At 40.5% G+C, this 16,678-nt stretch overlaps 1 protein-coding gene across 1 annotated transcript in view; it reads right to left on the reverse strand.

Moving 5' to 3' along the window:
- SNX24 (sorting nexin 24) overlaps positions 1-16,678 on the reverse strand; it is a 154,244-nt gene that overhangs the window by 10,764 nt on the left and 126,802 nt on the right. Inside the window, exons 4-6 of the mRNA XM_075931941.1 lie at positions 4,814-4,908; positions 2,689-2,721; positions 1,431-1,495 (exon numbers count right to left, since the gene is read on the reverse strand). Of these exons, the coding sequence (XP_075788056.1) occupies positions 1,431-1,495; positions 2,689-2,721; positions 4,814-4,908 (193 nt within the window). The remainder of the gene's footprint in view (positions 1-1,430; positions 1,496-2,688; positions 2,722-4,813; positions 4,909-16,678) is intronic.

A 16,678-nucleotide genomic window follows, 5' to 3' on the forward strand; every position in this document is an offset into this window, starting at 1 on the left:
TACCCATCCTGGCTAATAGCCATTGATGGTCCTAATCACTATGAATACATCTAGCTCTTTTTTTGAACCCTATTAAAGTTTGAATCCTTGATGTTTATTGGTATACTATACCTGCTATATAGTTTAACAGGTTCACTCAAAGAATAAAAGCTTCAGTAATTACACTCTGCTTTGGAGGAATCCAGGTCTGACTTTGGAGGTGTATTGTAAGTTAGGAATCATGTGCCTAGCATGCCAGTTCTCATGCTTTTATCATAAGTCACGCAATATCTGATGTTACAAGTCCCAGCTCTTGGAGTCATGTGGCTTCTTGAGAATCTCAGTGTGTTTTTTAAATTTCTAGTTCTCATGGTTTTGGGGGACGAGGGATTTGAAAGGAAGTGCACACCAAAGGCTGAGAAACCCAAGGCAAACACAAAGAACCCAATATTAATTATTATTTTAAATGTCCTGATTTAAAGCAATTTTATAATTTCTTGATGCATGCTTTGAACATGTGGTGTATTTGCAGAACTATGTGTGGAAAGCTCCAAACTGTCAGATTATTTCCAAAGCTGTCATTTTTGTTAGCAGCCCACATTCAGGGAGACAGAGCTTAACAAATAAGTAAGAGCAATTTGTTATTTTTCCTCCTCACTGGAAAATCCTAATTTACAATTTAAATGGAAAATTCGCATACTGAAATTTATACATGCACAAAGTACATTTTCTTATACAAAAGTGTGGAAAGGGCGACACTTCTATCAATTCAAATGAACAATGCAGGAACACTGCAATATCTGCCAATAATATAATCTCCAGGGAAAAACAAAGGGGAAAAGACCTTGAATTATTTTTACAAAGGATATTGAGGAAGAGCAAAAGAGATGGTAGATTATAACTACCTCTTCCAAATGTTCTTTTGAAATACATTTTAATAGATCAAATAAATATTCTCCAAAGACGCATATTATGCTCAAAATAGACAATCTTTTAAAAAAAAATCTACCGCTAAGAAATAATAAGAAATAACAATAACCCAAATGGAAATATAAACTTGCTCACAGTAGCTCAACTGGTTTTTAGAGAAAAAACACTTAAAAAAGGACTGTGCCTTTTAGATTAAACCCTGCAGGCAAAAGAATGCACATGGTCAACAACAACAACAAAAAGAAGCAGTATTTTAAGTCTTTTTGTCATTTGAATCCATAGTAGATTTGGTTAGGAGGACAACGGAGAGAGAACAAAATTACATCATTATATAAATCACCTGTCCCAATTTGGATTTTAAAAGAGCTTAATGTAAGCACAACAGGTTTACTGGCAGATTATTAGAATTTGGACCAGTATTACTCAAAAAGGCCTGTAATAATAATAATAATAATAATGTGGTTTATGTGGTGTAGGGTCAGATCAGTAAAGAGCTGTTAACAGATGACAAGTTTGATTACCAGTGGCTGTAGGCAAGACATATGGATCCCTCAGGAACAGCAGCACAGGCTGGTGGGACAGTTTGCTGGAAAGGTCAAGCACAAGAATATCAGCATCAAGGGACGGTAAACAGGATATACTACAAACTCCCTTTGATAAAGTGAGGTAATCAAGCTGCTCAGGAATCATGTTGGTATGTTTATTTGCGCAAACTCTATGGAAAGGAGAAAGCGTTCTGGGAGCAAAGCACACTGTTGCTTAGTCACTTAAGGCAACAGCATCAGCTTGAAATTTGAAACGAAGTCCAAAGAGGAGGTAGTAAAGATGGTGATAGCTTTAAGATACCACGATGCCCCTCCTGATTCATGGCTGTTCTGTGGTCCGAAAGAATATTTAGACTGCCACGGAGTATCCTCTACAATAAATAAGTCTCTGGGGCTGCCCAATCAGCCACACAACTACTCGAAATCTCTGCAGTGCTCCTGCAGCAGACACAACCCCAACACATCCCCTTTGCCAAGGCTTGTGAGAGTATAACTGGAAAACAGCCTTATGGCAGCAGTCTACCCCCTATGTCAAGGGAACCAGTAGCAAGGCTGCTAAGGCCCCTTCACACTGCCCTGGCTCTTTTACCTGGAGTTAAGGGACCAGAGCAGGAGTACTGTCTTCTTCTTTTAATTAAATAAACAATTTCTAAAGCTGTATTTAAATTCCCCTTCCAAGCTTTAAGATTTTACAATCACATTTCCTGGTTTCAGGGTCTTTTTAAATATTCATCTCTTTGCACGTGAAAACAACAGGAGCAACCAACAGACTGACTGAATACATATAGTGAAACTGAATGTATGCAAAGTTCTGTTAAAAGCATGGGGAAAAAAAACCTCTCTCTTTCAATTATAGGCCACTTGTTACAAACACCTAGCATGGGGTAAAAATACTCAGAGAGTTAAGCTCTTTAAGTCCTAGGTCCCTTAAGTTTCTGTAAGAAATTCCAGAATATAAATTTGAGACATGTGCAATTCATACTATAAACAGATCTGGTCTCGCTTATGAAGCCAGATGCAGTGTTTAATAAGTTTAATGCCAAACTATTGCTATTTTGTCAATTGTTGGAACAAATGTAGGAAATCACTTTATGTATATAGAATTATTTCAGTACCCTTGTTTTATACATTAGTAGACTATTAAACCAAGCTCCTTGAGAAAATTAGCAAAGAAAGCCTGGCTTTTATTTCTTACACATTTAAGAAACACTAGCAGAAATTGTGAGTTGCTCACCTTGATTCTTCGGATTCTGTTTCATCAAAAGAGCTAAAACAAAAATGCAGACAAATAAGATTATGCTTCCTTATAGTGACATTAACATGTAATTCCCTATACCAAGGAAATTTTTAATAAGTTTTACAAAAGAAAGGACCCTTTTTCTGGTCAGTGGCTAGAAATGCAATTAATATGGAAGAACTCTCATGATTTTATAGTGATCACAGCTTGTAAATGACAACATATATTTCACTGGAATAGGTTCACATGCACAAAGATATAAAAGTGATGGGGGTACAATTCCTTTGAGAGATTCTGGTTGACATCATTAACTACAAGAGAAGAGTGTCAAGTAGCTCATCCCTCAATCACTGAAGCTGCCATATTTACTTTTTTTGGGGGGGGGGGACAATAAAGTTAGAACATTTATGTTTCACATTATTATCGACAATAGCATAACTGATAACATTACACTAGCTCTAAGTGAAGTATGTTTGCTGTTATGTGAACATTTTAAAACCAATTTTATAAAGTGTTTGATGAGTAAAAGAATTCCTACATCCCTTAAAGAGTTTCTATGTATGTACTAGGGATGTGAATGGGTAACCGGTTACTTGGTAAGCATCACTCTTACTGGAGCCCGCCATTTGCAGCCTGCCACGAGCAGGGGAGGCTCAGGATCCAACTTAATCGGTTAACTGGTTAAATCTAAGGTTTAACCAGTTAACTGATTAACCGTGTTTTTACATCTCCAGTATATGTACTGAAAGTGAACTATGATTTCCCAAACTCATAATTTGGAATTATAATTAGAAGGTTTTATGAAAAATCATGACTGAGATTGAAGTCTTTTTGGAAACACCCACATAAAGGAATACAAAAGGCTACGAAACTGCCCTGACAAGTGTACCCTATACATTCTTCTGCTGGGATGGAGCAGTTTTTACTATAGTGTGGAAAAAAGCAAAGACCTGACCCCACAAAGCCTGTCCAAAATCCCTTTACTTCCATAGTAGTTCTAGTCTGCTGTGGCTTTGGCCATACTGACCGACAGCACAGCTCTACTGGAAACTTCCTTGACCACAGGAGGGTTTCAGTGAGATCCTTAACCCCCGCTCCAGCCACTTTACACCAGGTAAAAGGGCTGCAGCAGCATAAAGGGGCTCCCAACCCCCCAAATCTGCTTGAGTGCAGGAACTGCAGAAGACAGTTACAAGGCCACTTTCCTAGGACTATCTCACAAGCCCTGGCATGCTAGGGAAAAAGCTGAGGCAGTCAGAGGCAGGGCCACAGCACACAATGTTGTAGGAATTCCAGGCAGAGATACAACCTATAGGACAGCCCAAGAATGGTGCTGTAAATCAGCCTTGCCCTTGGGGCTTCCTAAATTAATCCAGAACCTGCTCTGCCTGAGGGCAGGCTCAGGATAGGGATGACAAAACCACAACATTAAACCTCTTTGGCCACTCTCCTCTCCCAAGAGTGTGAATTCTAATGTTCCACCTCTTAAGAGGTACAGCAGAGAATCTCATCCTTAAAGGGAAGAAACAACAGAATACAATATAATTTTACCTATATGACTCTGGGAATCTCTGGTACACTTAAGGGAGGACAATAGGCATCTTCCTTCCCCCCTCCATCTAAACCAACCCTGAGTTCTTATCTGGAAGGGAAGTGTGGACACTGATGTAGATGCCACCATGGACACAGCTGATCCCCATTTCCACAAGTAGATGGGAGAAGCCATGCACTGAGGGTCACTGGTGCAAGTAGAAGCAGATTCCAACACATGCACACTCTCTCTCTCTCTCGTTCACTCCTTTTAAAATTCTTCTTTGGTAGACATTTCAAAGATTGGCTAGAAAATCCCATTTTTTCTATTTTGCTTTTATCTAAGCCTGTTTCTCCTTTGCTTTCAATGGACATATAATAAAAGTATTTTTACAATAGGTATTTTATTTTATCATCTTTTTGTTGCTATATAAATGTATTCATAATGTACCTGATGCTCCTTTTAGTTTGAGTGGTTTAACATAACAGCAAGTCCATTTTAAATAATTAAAAAACTAACACAGTATGAGAGAATCAGTTCTGTCTTGTTTTTCCTGTACATTTTGAGTTGTTTTAGTTAATGAGTTCTTACCCATAACTTTCTGCCTTTGGTAGGGAGGGAACATGACGAACATTCAAGAAGTCTAGAAATATTTTGGGGAGATCTTCATTTTCTAAAATGATAGTCTGTAATACAGAAAATACATAATATCATTCAATTCTTTTCACGTCCTTTTTTATTTATCCCCTATGATAACCTTTAATAAACTACAGTTACTCCAATTCTTTTCTAATCATACAAGTTTGCTAAAATAAACATCTTCAATACCATAGTCAGTGGTCACCAACCCATAGATCGGGATCTTCTGGTAGATCTTGGAGCCTCTGACAGGTGATCCTGACAGGTTTGGCCAAGAGGCTATCAAGTGCCAGCACTTCAGCTGCCCTTCCGCCCACTCCGGTGCATCTCCTGCCCTTTTATCCTTGGAGCTGTCCCCTCAGGAGCCTCCTGCTTTCTGTGCAGGGCAGGAGAGGGAGAGAGGTGATGATGTCAGGGTATCCTATCTCCACAGAGCAGAGAGGGGGCACAACAGGACTTGGGATGGAGTTTGTTGGCTGCTTTTGGGAGTGATGCAGGGCCAGGGTAAGATTGAGCCTGCCTTAGCCCCACACTGCACCACCACCAAGGAGCCATCTGAGGTGAGCAGTATCCAGCTGGAGTCCATATCCTGAAACCCTACCCCAATCAAGAACCCCCTCTTGTACCCCAAGCCCCCACCCTGTATCCAAACACCCACCCACAGCCTGCACCTAGAACCTCCTCCAGCACCCCAAATGCCTGCCCCAAGATCAGCTCAGAGTCCCTCTCACACTCCAGATCCCTTAATCCAAGACCGGAGCCTGCACCCCAACCCTCTGCCCCATCCTGGTGAAAGGGAGGGAGGATGGCAGAGAGAAGGAGGATGGAGTTAGCAGAGGCAGGGCTTCAGAGAAGGGGCACAAAGAAGGCGAGACAAGGGTATTTGGGTCTAAGGTAGATAGATATTGGATTGCTCAAATTCAAAAAGTGATTTTGTGCTTTAAAAAGGTTGGAGACCACTGCCATAGTCTATGTTACTACATTCTGAGATTACGTCCAATGATACAGCACTGCCCTTTCCCATGCCAATATCTGTGACAAAAAGCTATTCAAGAAAATGTTTACTATATGTTTAAATATCAAGTTTAATTTTTAGTACATTCATTTCAGAATAAAATGCTGATTACTTTGCCCCCTTTAAAAATGAAAATCAACAGCAGCACATGCTTAATAATCTCAGCTACTTCATTTCCAGCACTTGAAAGTATCCCATCCATCATGACAGTAGGAAAAAGGAACTCTCTTGTGTGTTCATAGGCTTACTCAGTGCTATTAATGCAAGATTTAGGGAATGTTAACAAGGTGAATTGTTTGTTTGGCTTGACAGATCGGCTTACAATGCACTGGTCACAGCTATAGTGTGGTCACTAATGACAAAGGCCTTATGAAAGATCTACTATCAAGAATCATAGAACTGCCATAATGTTCCACAGAAGTCTGATTTAAAACCCTTCCTTTGAGTTAACTGTTACTCCTCATTGCTCGAGGAGTAACAGTTAGTTCGAGGGAAGGCTTTTAAATCGGACGACCACATCTACACGCGGCAAGTTACATTGGGCGACCGGCATTTTAAAATGGCGACCGGCTGCGAATATGCTAATCAGGGGTGGGATATTTAAATCCACGCTTCATTATCAACTTTGGTATGCTTCATTTGCCTCCCTAGTCCGAACTAGGGGGCAAATGTAGACATACCCTAAGAAATGAATTTAATAGACTTTAAAAAAAAAAAACATTCTCTATGAGAGACTAACTGATCTTTTAAAAGAACAGGATAGACTTCTACAGTTTTATAATAACTGGTAGGATGCAGTTAGTAGCTGTTCTCCACTCCTCACATAGAACAAATAAAATACTTCACAAACACTTGGGTTGCCAACCCTTCTTCTTTCAGCAGGAGACTCCTAGAATTGTGTGCTCTCTCCCAGAGGCTACTACAGCCACTTTGGGAGATTTTGGGTGCTGACAACCTGGCAATGCAGCGGGGCTAAGGCAGGGGTGAAAGTAAGTAAAATTTCTTACAGGTACTGTCCTATCGCAGCCCTCCTCCCCCCCATACACATACTTAGAAGGATCAGGGATGGGAACTTGTGATAGGAAAGTGCCTGTAAGACATTTATGTGTGGGATGGAGTGTGGGGGACTCAGGGCAGGAGGTCAGTGTGGGTGAGATGAGGGCAGAGGGACAGTACCTGTGGGATAGAGTGTAGAGTAGGCTTAGGGAAGGGGAATATCACCGCCCAGCTGCTGGTTCCCTGGGAAGAAAGGGACCGTGTGGCCCACCCTGGCCACCAGAGCAGCAGGGCTGGAGCTTGTGAGCACTGTGGTTACACAGCCCAGGATGACGACACTATCTGAAGCCTGGCCCTAAGCTAGGCAGTCTTTTAATGGAGCATCAGCTTATTGTTACCTTTGGGCTAAGGCAGGCTCCCTGCCCCTTCTCGCTCTGTGCTGCTCCCAGAAATGCCCCTGTGGTTGCTGAATAGGAGGGTCTCTGCACACAACTCCTGCACTGATTCCATAGATTCCATTAGCCAGGAACTGAGTAGCTTTTGGGAACAGCCAACAGGAAGCACTGCTTGGCTGGAGCCTGCACCTGTCATCCCCACCTGCACCCCAACTCCCCTGCCCCAGCATCCAAACTCCCTCCCAAAGCCAGCACCCCAACCACATGCTCCAGCCCAGAGGCCACCCCTCCCCCCCACAAACTCCTTCCCAGAGACTGCCCCCCACACTCCCCTCCCTAATCCCACACGGGCTTCTGCCACCAAATTCCCTCTGCCCCACCTGCACTCAAACTCCCTCAGAGCCTATACTCTTGCCCGTACCTAAACTCCCTACCAGTGTCTGCACCCCATCCCCCTGCCTCAGCTCAGAGCCTGCATCCTGAACCCCAGTCTTCTGTGCCAGCCTGGTGAAAGTGAGTGAGGGCAGGGGAGAGCAAGCAATGGAGGGAGGGGAAATGGAGTAAGCAGGGGCTGGGGCCTTGAAGAAGGGGCAGGGCAATGGTCTTTGGGGCTGCATGATTAGTCAGTTGGCAACCCTACAGGTCATGGTTTCTCTGGAGAATTAAGGCCCCATTTGCTTGTAACTCATCTCCACTTTAACATTGCCACTTGTCATTACAAAAGCCATATGTATGAATGGCACATAAGAGATAAAAGGCATACATAGTCACTTTCTATTAGACTACGTCTACACAGTGGAGCTATTTTGGAAATAGCTATTCTACCTCTTAAGAGCTAGCCTGTTATATCGAAATATAACAGTCTTGCTATTCCAACGTCCCTGTAAACCTCACTGCACAAGGGTTAAGGGATATTTTGGAATAGCACCTTATTTTCAAATTTGTCGTTGTGTAGACAATGCCAAATTTTGAAATAAGCTATTTCAAAATTACCTTAAAATAAGCTATGCAACTTGCACAGTGCAGTGCAAATTGTGTAGCTTATTTCAAGGTAAGGGTGCTGTGTAGATGCACCCCTAGGAAGCTTTCCATCTCAGAGGCCTAATCCAGCAACACAATGCATATGAATAACAAGTAAAGTTTGATGAAAAACTACTCACACAAGCAAATTTGCATTCTGTGCTTGCAGGATTAGGGCTGTGGTAAGAACAGAATCATTTTGATAGGTTGAGAAAACAAGAGGCAAGGGTTGGTACACAATACAAGCACGAGACAACATTCCTTACCAGTAATGAACCTTATACGGTACAAAAGCTTACTTCTTCAGATATGTTACTATGGTGCAGTAGTATACATGGGGCAAGATCAACTCAACTATTCGTGTAACAAAAAAACCTAGTTAAGATTTATAAACATTACAACATGATATGGTTGGACTTAAAAATAAAATTAAAAAAATAAGATATTTACATATTAGTTCTCTTTTTACTTTGCTTTCAGGATCAGAGTTCAGAGTTCTGTATTTCTCCAGAAAGAACTGATGTCACTACGATACGTTAAAAAAATAGGGTTAGAGAATGCTACCCCTAAACTATTTTACCATGACACGACCTCTTACAGGAGTAACAGAGTTCTCTCAGGTCTTGGCTGGTACAAAGCCTTTCAGTTCACCTTTAAATGAGGATGCAGCATTAAATGCCTCTTCATTTATATTCTGTGAAATCAGCACTATGCTGCTGAAAAATTCATCTTGCTCTGCATTCAAGTTAAACATAGCAGGAGGGGCGGAGGAGGATGCATATTCAAAGGATATGTGAATTGCATATCAATGTGCGTTATTTTCTCAAACAAAAATATTTACTATTGTTAATACATTTTGCACCAAAAATCATATATACAAGAATTGCTTCAGGGCATCTGTCATTTACACACAATCCCTTTGTTCCACTTCTTGAACTTATCATACATCATCTTAGAGCCGTCTGAGTCAGCTAGTGAGGTCAGATGTGGGTAAACTTAAGAAGAAAGAAAGGTGGTGGGAAGGACATGTCACTGAACAAGAGAAGTCATTTTGACAATGCTAATACATTGCTGAAGTAAACTTATTTGTTGTTGCTGCTGGTCACTCAGTTATCATTCCAAATCAAATGCTTCCAAGCCTGGATAATTAGTTATACAGCACCCCTGATTTCATTCATCTTGTTTTTTTGCAAGGTCTCCCATGGACATTATATCCCTAGACATTTCAGGATCATGCTCCCATTAGTTGAGCACCTATTCAAGCCCTTTATTTTGACAACCAACAAACATGAAACTGCAGAATTGCAAAAATGCCAGACAGACAGACAAACAGACCCCAGCTTGATTTGTTGTGGCATTTTGTCAGACTGTCATGAAGCAATGAAATAACAATATTTTCATATGGCTTTATTGAACTGCAGTACATTTTCTAGATAATGCATGCCAAAAAAGTCTAAGCTATATTTTGCATGCTGCCAGAGATATTAAAGAATAAATTCATGACATTCTGGAATTATCCCAATTTGGGGTACAATTCTCTGTTGGCCCAACTCCACTGACTTCAGTGGAATCAGACTAGCAGAGAATTTGCCCCTTTGGTTTATATGCAATATAATGGAAAGGCTGCATAAGAAGCTGAAAGCAAGGAAAAACAGCACCAATGACAACTGACCAACATATGTATATATTCTAATCTTTGCTGTATTTCTTTTAGTTTTCCAACTAAAAAATTAATCAAATAAGTAATCATAACCAGTTCCATTTATCTGAAACAACCAATGCAATCATAAACTTTAGACTTTCTCATTTAGAAAGTAGTTTAAAGAATGTATATACTGCAAACCATATTCTCCTAAATCTTTAAATAAGATAAGCAGAAGAAGTGTTTTTCCTTGACTATACTTAAAATAATAAAACACATACAAATAAACTCCTCTTTTAGGGGTTGTTATATGGTTATATATTTTAGACAGGAGCATAGTGAGCAACGTAAGACTGCTTACAAACGCCAAGATGTAATTATGAAACAGGAAAAGATCACAGTAGGGTTATAAATTAATGTCTGGATTTTTCAATGTACTTTTAACTCTTCTTAGCAAGACCATAGCTAGTCTAGTTCCAAAAATGGATCCCTGTGCCGTTTTAACAAACTGATTTAAAGAACAAGAGCTGCATATTTGTTCTCCCTCCAAAATGAGAAGAGAATTAAAACACCTAGTCCTGCCAAAAGCAAATAATTTAGGAATTGACTCTGGAAATGCATTTTATCAAATTGGTCAGTTCCAACTGCATGGAATACCATGTTTTCTTCACATTTTAAAAAGCTGTTTACCAATTCCTGGAACATTTTAATATGCTACTGCATGTTCCTGAAAAAGATAACAGTGGAAATACTGCTGTGCACAGCATTAGGAATGTCTTTTATTGAAAGGGTGCAATTATTATTATGTAACACTAAAATCCAGATTTTTCTACTTTATCAGCTTCATAAAATCATGTTCCCTTAGGATGCCATTGATTAGTTGCACATGTTCTTTCAGTGACATCCCAAATACTTAATTGTCAGTTATCTTTTCTCCTTCAGTAAGTAAAACATAGTCACAAAACTGCAGAGGGACGTGTTCTGCCTTAACCTTAGCTAGATGCCATCATGCAGTGGAAAACAGTGCTAAAATATCACAGGATAATGCTCTCCAACAAGGGAGACATATAAACAGCATAATGATTTCCCACGAGTTTCCTTTTTAGAAAATTGTCACTAAAGCCAGCATAAATGGTGACATATCTTCACAGAGGACACTGTGAAATCGAACACTGGCATTCTAGTTAGGTCCAAACCTACTCATCAGCCAATTATAACAGTAACTGAACATCTTGCTGAAAACTTGAACAAGACTAGTTTGCTAACCTTCCGAGACTGTGCTACAGGAATATAGTGTTTTCACTGATTACTTTTAACAAAACAATTTTTAAAATTAATTGCTTCCAATCATCTATTATAGTTTCTCAAGCTCTGCGGAACACCTTTTAGTTAGGAGAGTCAGTATGGAGAGTTAAGTTGCAAGATTTGTAAGAGTCCTTAAAGCTTTTTCCTTTCATTCTAGTTTAGTTTGAGGTGCCCTATTGTTAGGGTGAAAAAGTTCATGACAGTTTTTCCTCTCTTCACAAGGAAGGATGCTTCACAATATCTAATTCAGTGGTGCAGCTAAAAATGGTGTAGAAAAAAAATCAATATATCCTAGCTACAGTAAGTAGGCTGGAGTGTCAGTCTCCACTGGGACTGAAACCTACAAGCTTTCAGAGTGCTTTAGACTCTATATTCTTCTATTTACCTGCTTTCCAGCAGCTGCTTACATAGTCCCATGAAATGATAAAAAGGTTAGCAAAAGAACATGACTACACGAAAGAACCTTGTTTCTAAGAATGATCTTTTCTTTTCCTGAAAAAGCAATAGTAGATCTATTTCTGCTAATAACACCAGGCCATTTGCTTCTTACCCAACATGGTACCAGAATGAAGAATTTCATTCTTTTTCTATAAAGCACATTATTATGTGCTGTTCTGAGTCAATATGATTTTCACTTTTTATAATTAACATACTAAGCATAACTCTCCTCTCCCCCCAAAAATGTTCTTCAGCAAAATGTGAATGCATAAAAACAAAGAGGTATAAAAAGAGGCACCGAAACACTTAAATGTGTGCACAAAAGCAGAAAATATGCAGGAGGAGGTAGAAATAATGCTAAATGGAAAGCACCACCTTTATGGGCACAAATTTAGCTAGATGAGAAGATTCTCAGAAATAGAATGTTAAGAGTGAGGGTGCAAATCATTAAGAAGGGACAAAAGGGGACCTAAAGGTAGACGGAGGATATCACCCACCTCAAACATTTACAAACCTAATGAGAAATAATCTGATAATTATCATGGCAGTGATATGCTGTATTCTGGACAGCATTACAAAAAATGAAACAAACAACAGCTTGAATCAGATCCTCAGGATTACAGGGAAGTGGAACCAACCCTGAACCAACCATCAGACTTTCAGATTTCTATACTCTTGGGGAACTTTACCTGCCAGGTCTCAAGTATGTACTATCATCGGTCCAAACAAAGATATATAAACCTTCTTAGGATATGCGGAGGAGAACTGAACCAGAAAGAAGAGAACCCAAATAGGGAAAGGGGGGGGGGGGGGTAAATTTCCTGATCTACAGTAATGGCAAGCTGAAAGCTCCATGCCAGAGACCCCAAGGTACTTAACATTAGTTTGCATTTAACTAGGCTGTCTAGTTTCAAACTCTTTACTAATATGCATTAGTCAATACATGAACAAATAAATTATGTGACAATAATAGGTGTGTTATGTAGAACTTTAGTAACAGGCTTGTGGTGCCAGGTTTATGGTATGTTTAGCTAGTAAATACATGGCTGTGTATGCAATTCCAAATACACACCACACGTAATAAAATATACAATATTCTTTAAAGGAAACAGTGAACATGGGAAGGAAGTAATATTAAAACCTATGAATGTAGAAGAACATGAAAGCAGTCTGAAAAATGCAGAAAGGAAAGGTGCAACGGACAGTTCCTCTGAAAAATAAAAACTAAAGGAATAAAAATCGACAACATAGAATGAAGCATGAATACGGAGTAGCTAAATAAAAAAAAGATAATGGTGGCAAAAGAGCAGAGTAAGTTAATCCTATTCAAAACTATGAATGTTAATAAAAGCTTTTATAAACATATGATGGGAAAAAGTATCAGAGAAAACAGGCCATAATGATGAAGACAGACAAAATCAACACTGATTCTAAAATGGCCAACCTTCAACAACAAAATAACGGTCAGTTAAGAAGCAATTAAGATCTTGTCAATACAGCTGTTGACAACAAGCAAAAACTACATATATATTACATACACACACACACACACACACACAATCAATCAATCAGTGCATCCAGAAGTATTAAAGGAAGTAGGTAATGGATAAGGTATTAGAGAAGAGAAAACAATTAAAAAAAAAAGAAGAAAGGTGATAAAAACAATAGATAAACACAAAGTAGGTATGAACCTGTAATATGGCATGGAGGCAAAAGAATAAAATAATCACTGCAGCTTTCCCATTATGGAACAAAACAAGTAAGAGTCGCTCTCCCCAAAGCCATGGTGAGACCATACAAAGAGTATGTATGTAGTTCTGATCAACTTTATATCAAAGACATTGGAGGGTATTTAAAGAAGAGCAGCAAGGATACATAAGGGCTAAGATAAACTGTCTTATGAAGAAAGAATTGAAAGGGCTCAATACTTTACAAGCAGATAAACTACAAGAACAGTATTCAGATTGCAAAGTGAAATATTTAAACATTAGGAAATGTGTTTGTTGCAACTGCATGCGGGTCCTTGTCTGCCTGGCCAGGAGAATGCTACCGGTTGCACAGGGAGTCAGAGAGGAAGGAAGGAAGGAGGGAGAAAGTTTACCTGGACAGAGCAAGTAGCAGAAGGAAGCAGTGCTGTTAAGGAACTGAGATGCACCTTTAAACCCAAAAGAGATGCATCTGTGGTTACAGTCACTGTCAATGCTGGCTGGAAGAAGAGGACCCCTGTTCCTTCACTGCTAGAAATCTTCCACTAGCCTAGCCCCTGCTTCTCGCACTGAAACCAGTACCTGCCTATTCAGATTTTGTGTGTTTGATGAGTAAACTGTTCTATGCCACCCTGGAAATAATAGAGGCGTATCTTCACACGCTTGGTCACAAAAGTGCACTGGCCAGTTTACACAGAAGTCCAAAGCAGTTTCTGACTGAGGTATCGGGGGGGGGGGGGGGGGGGGTTATCTTGAATTGTTTGGATGAGGCTCAATAATGTCTAGAATCTGTCCATGACAAGGGATGCTCTGGACATCAGGGAATCCAGATAAAGTGCCTTTATGAATTATACATTATGAACGGGCATTAGCGTGGATGTTTTACGTTCAAACTGGAGGCTCAGGTCCTTAGGGCAGACAACACCTCTCGGTAGCATCGACCCTATTGTCGAGGTACAGGAATTCCACTCTAATCTTGCAATGCAGGTAGGCAGCTGCTGCCAACAGAACCTTTGAAAATACCACCAGAGCTGAGGAGAGGTTGAAGGGGAGCACTTAGTACTGGAAATAATCTGGGCTTATCACAAATTAGACGGCAGAAGACTCTTTTGTGAGGTGGATGCAACACTACGTGGAAATACGCATCCTGGAGTATGGAGGCTGAAAACCAATCCCCTGAATCTAGGGAAGGAAATATAGCTGTCAAGATCACCACCCTGAATTCCACACGTGGGTGTCTTAGATCTAGAAGAGGTCTCCATCTTCCATTAATGTTTGGTATGAGGAAATAGTTTGAATAGGAACCCTGGCCCCTGTATTGAGAAGGTATTAATTCTATTGCTTCTAAACAAAGAAGAGGGAAAGGGAAGAGGATTGAGGAGGAGGCAGGGAGGTAAAGCAGATGTAGTAGTTCAATTTGTCTGAGGTGATATGCTCCCATCTATGGTGGAGGCCGGGGAGTTGGTTTCCAAATGGGGGAAAGTAGGCAAAACACTGAAGCTGACAGGCTAATGAGAGATAGGAATTCAAAGCCTCAACTGTCTCTTCTATGATATTGCCTGTTGGGGAGTCACACCAGTTGAGTTAGAATCTTTCTCTGGAACCTGTGCCTCTTCCTAGAGGAAGGTCCACATGTGTCAGGAATCTAAAGAACTGGATCTCTAAGCTGTTTGCGATCTGCTGAACATCTGTTTGTTTGCAGAAGTATAGATGGCTAATGAGCTAATGGCCCTGTAATCTTTAAGGGTATGTGACAACTCATCTGTGTGCTCTGCAAACAATTTATGTCCATCAAATGGGAGATTCTCAATCATTTTGGAACATCCCTGGGGGAAGGCCTACAATTGCAGCCAGGAAGTCCTATTCATCACCATCGCTGCAGAGATGGAATGGGCCACAATGTCTGCAGCCTTGGGTACCTCCTGTAAAAAACGTTCATGCCAGCAACTTTCAGTAACAGTTGCCTGGAACTGTTCTCTCTGATCAAGGGAAAGGGGCTCAATAAATGACCCAAATTTCATTGGCTGATAAGTTGGCCATCAACACTTGCTGAGATGTGATATGAAATTGCAGTGCACCCAATGAGTAGGGTGATCCCAGGAGACCTAGGCATTTTTGGTCGCTGTAGTATGGGGTAGATTTAGAAGTATTTGTACCCCTCATTCACCATATCAACAACCAGAGAATTGGGACATGGGTGGGAAAAGGAGATTAGGAGTCCTTGAAGGGGGGGTTAATATTTTTTGTCAGACCTCTTACAAGCGGGTGTCACTGTAGCTGGGGTTTGCCAGATGGTTCTAGGAGGTTCCAGCAGAGCCTTGTTAGTGAGAAGGGCAACTCTAGACAGACCTGCAGAGTTTGGCTAACTGGTTATTAGGTTTTTCTGTTCTGCTCAAGGAATATCTGAAGAGTCTGCCACCTACTTCACAATGTCTTAGAAGCGGTAAAAATCACTGTCTGTAGATGGATGGAGAGGCATCAGGGCCTCACCCAGAGAAATGAGCAAGATGGTGTTTTGAGGCTTATTTGTCCACTCTGGACTCCTGCTCTGCAAATGTTTTTTCCTGTTCCTGTGAAAGGGAAGCTTGGCTTTCCCTGTCATCCCAGTGGGATAGGGTCAGTGTCCTAGAGAACTGCACTGAAAAATAGGGAGCTCTCCCCCAACCTACAGAGGCCCCTCCACCACTGCTGCTGTATTTAGATGAAATATAAGTATTGTTGCGTGCTGGTTACTGTTGTAAAATAATATGTTAAAATAAGTGAATTCAACTGGGATATAGTTTAAAAATGGCCCTGAAAGTGCAGTTCTCTCAAATGGGTTTTTATTTTATAAGAAAAATGTTCTACAGCCTTAATGTCACAATATCAGTTTTGTGGTTGTGGGCCTTGATGAGGATCAGGTGGCAGGTTAAAAATTATAAACAACTTTTAAGAAAATAAGATTACTTTCCACAATATGGACAATTTCATGCATACATATAAAATATGGCAAGAATCAGAAATATTTAATTCACTCACTCCCTATGCTAACTAGGATCCGGTTAACCGGTGGGGGCTGGAGAAGCTCCCCGCCTGCCACATGCAAAGTCACTCTAGCCCAGTTGAAGCAGCACCTGTCGGCAGCAGGGGGCCACTCCAGCCTGTCCACCCCTCCTTTAATCCGTTAACCTGTTAACCAATTAAATGGGATTTTACATCCCTAATGCTAACAAAACACTGCAGCAAAGATGCAATTCAACTCCACAGTAACTTTTCTTGTTTTCTTTCACTGATATTTCCTTACTGGAGGTTTTGGGTCAG

This window comes from Pelodiscus sinensis, chromosome 6 (assembly GCF_049634645.1).
Source record: "Pelodiscus sinensis isolate JC-2024 chromosome 6, ASM4963464v1, whole genome shotgun sequence".
NCBI classification, from domain to species: Eukaryota; Metazoa; Chordata; order Testudines; family Trionychidae; genus Pelodiscus; species Pelodiscus sinensis.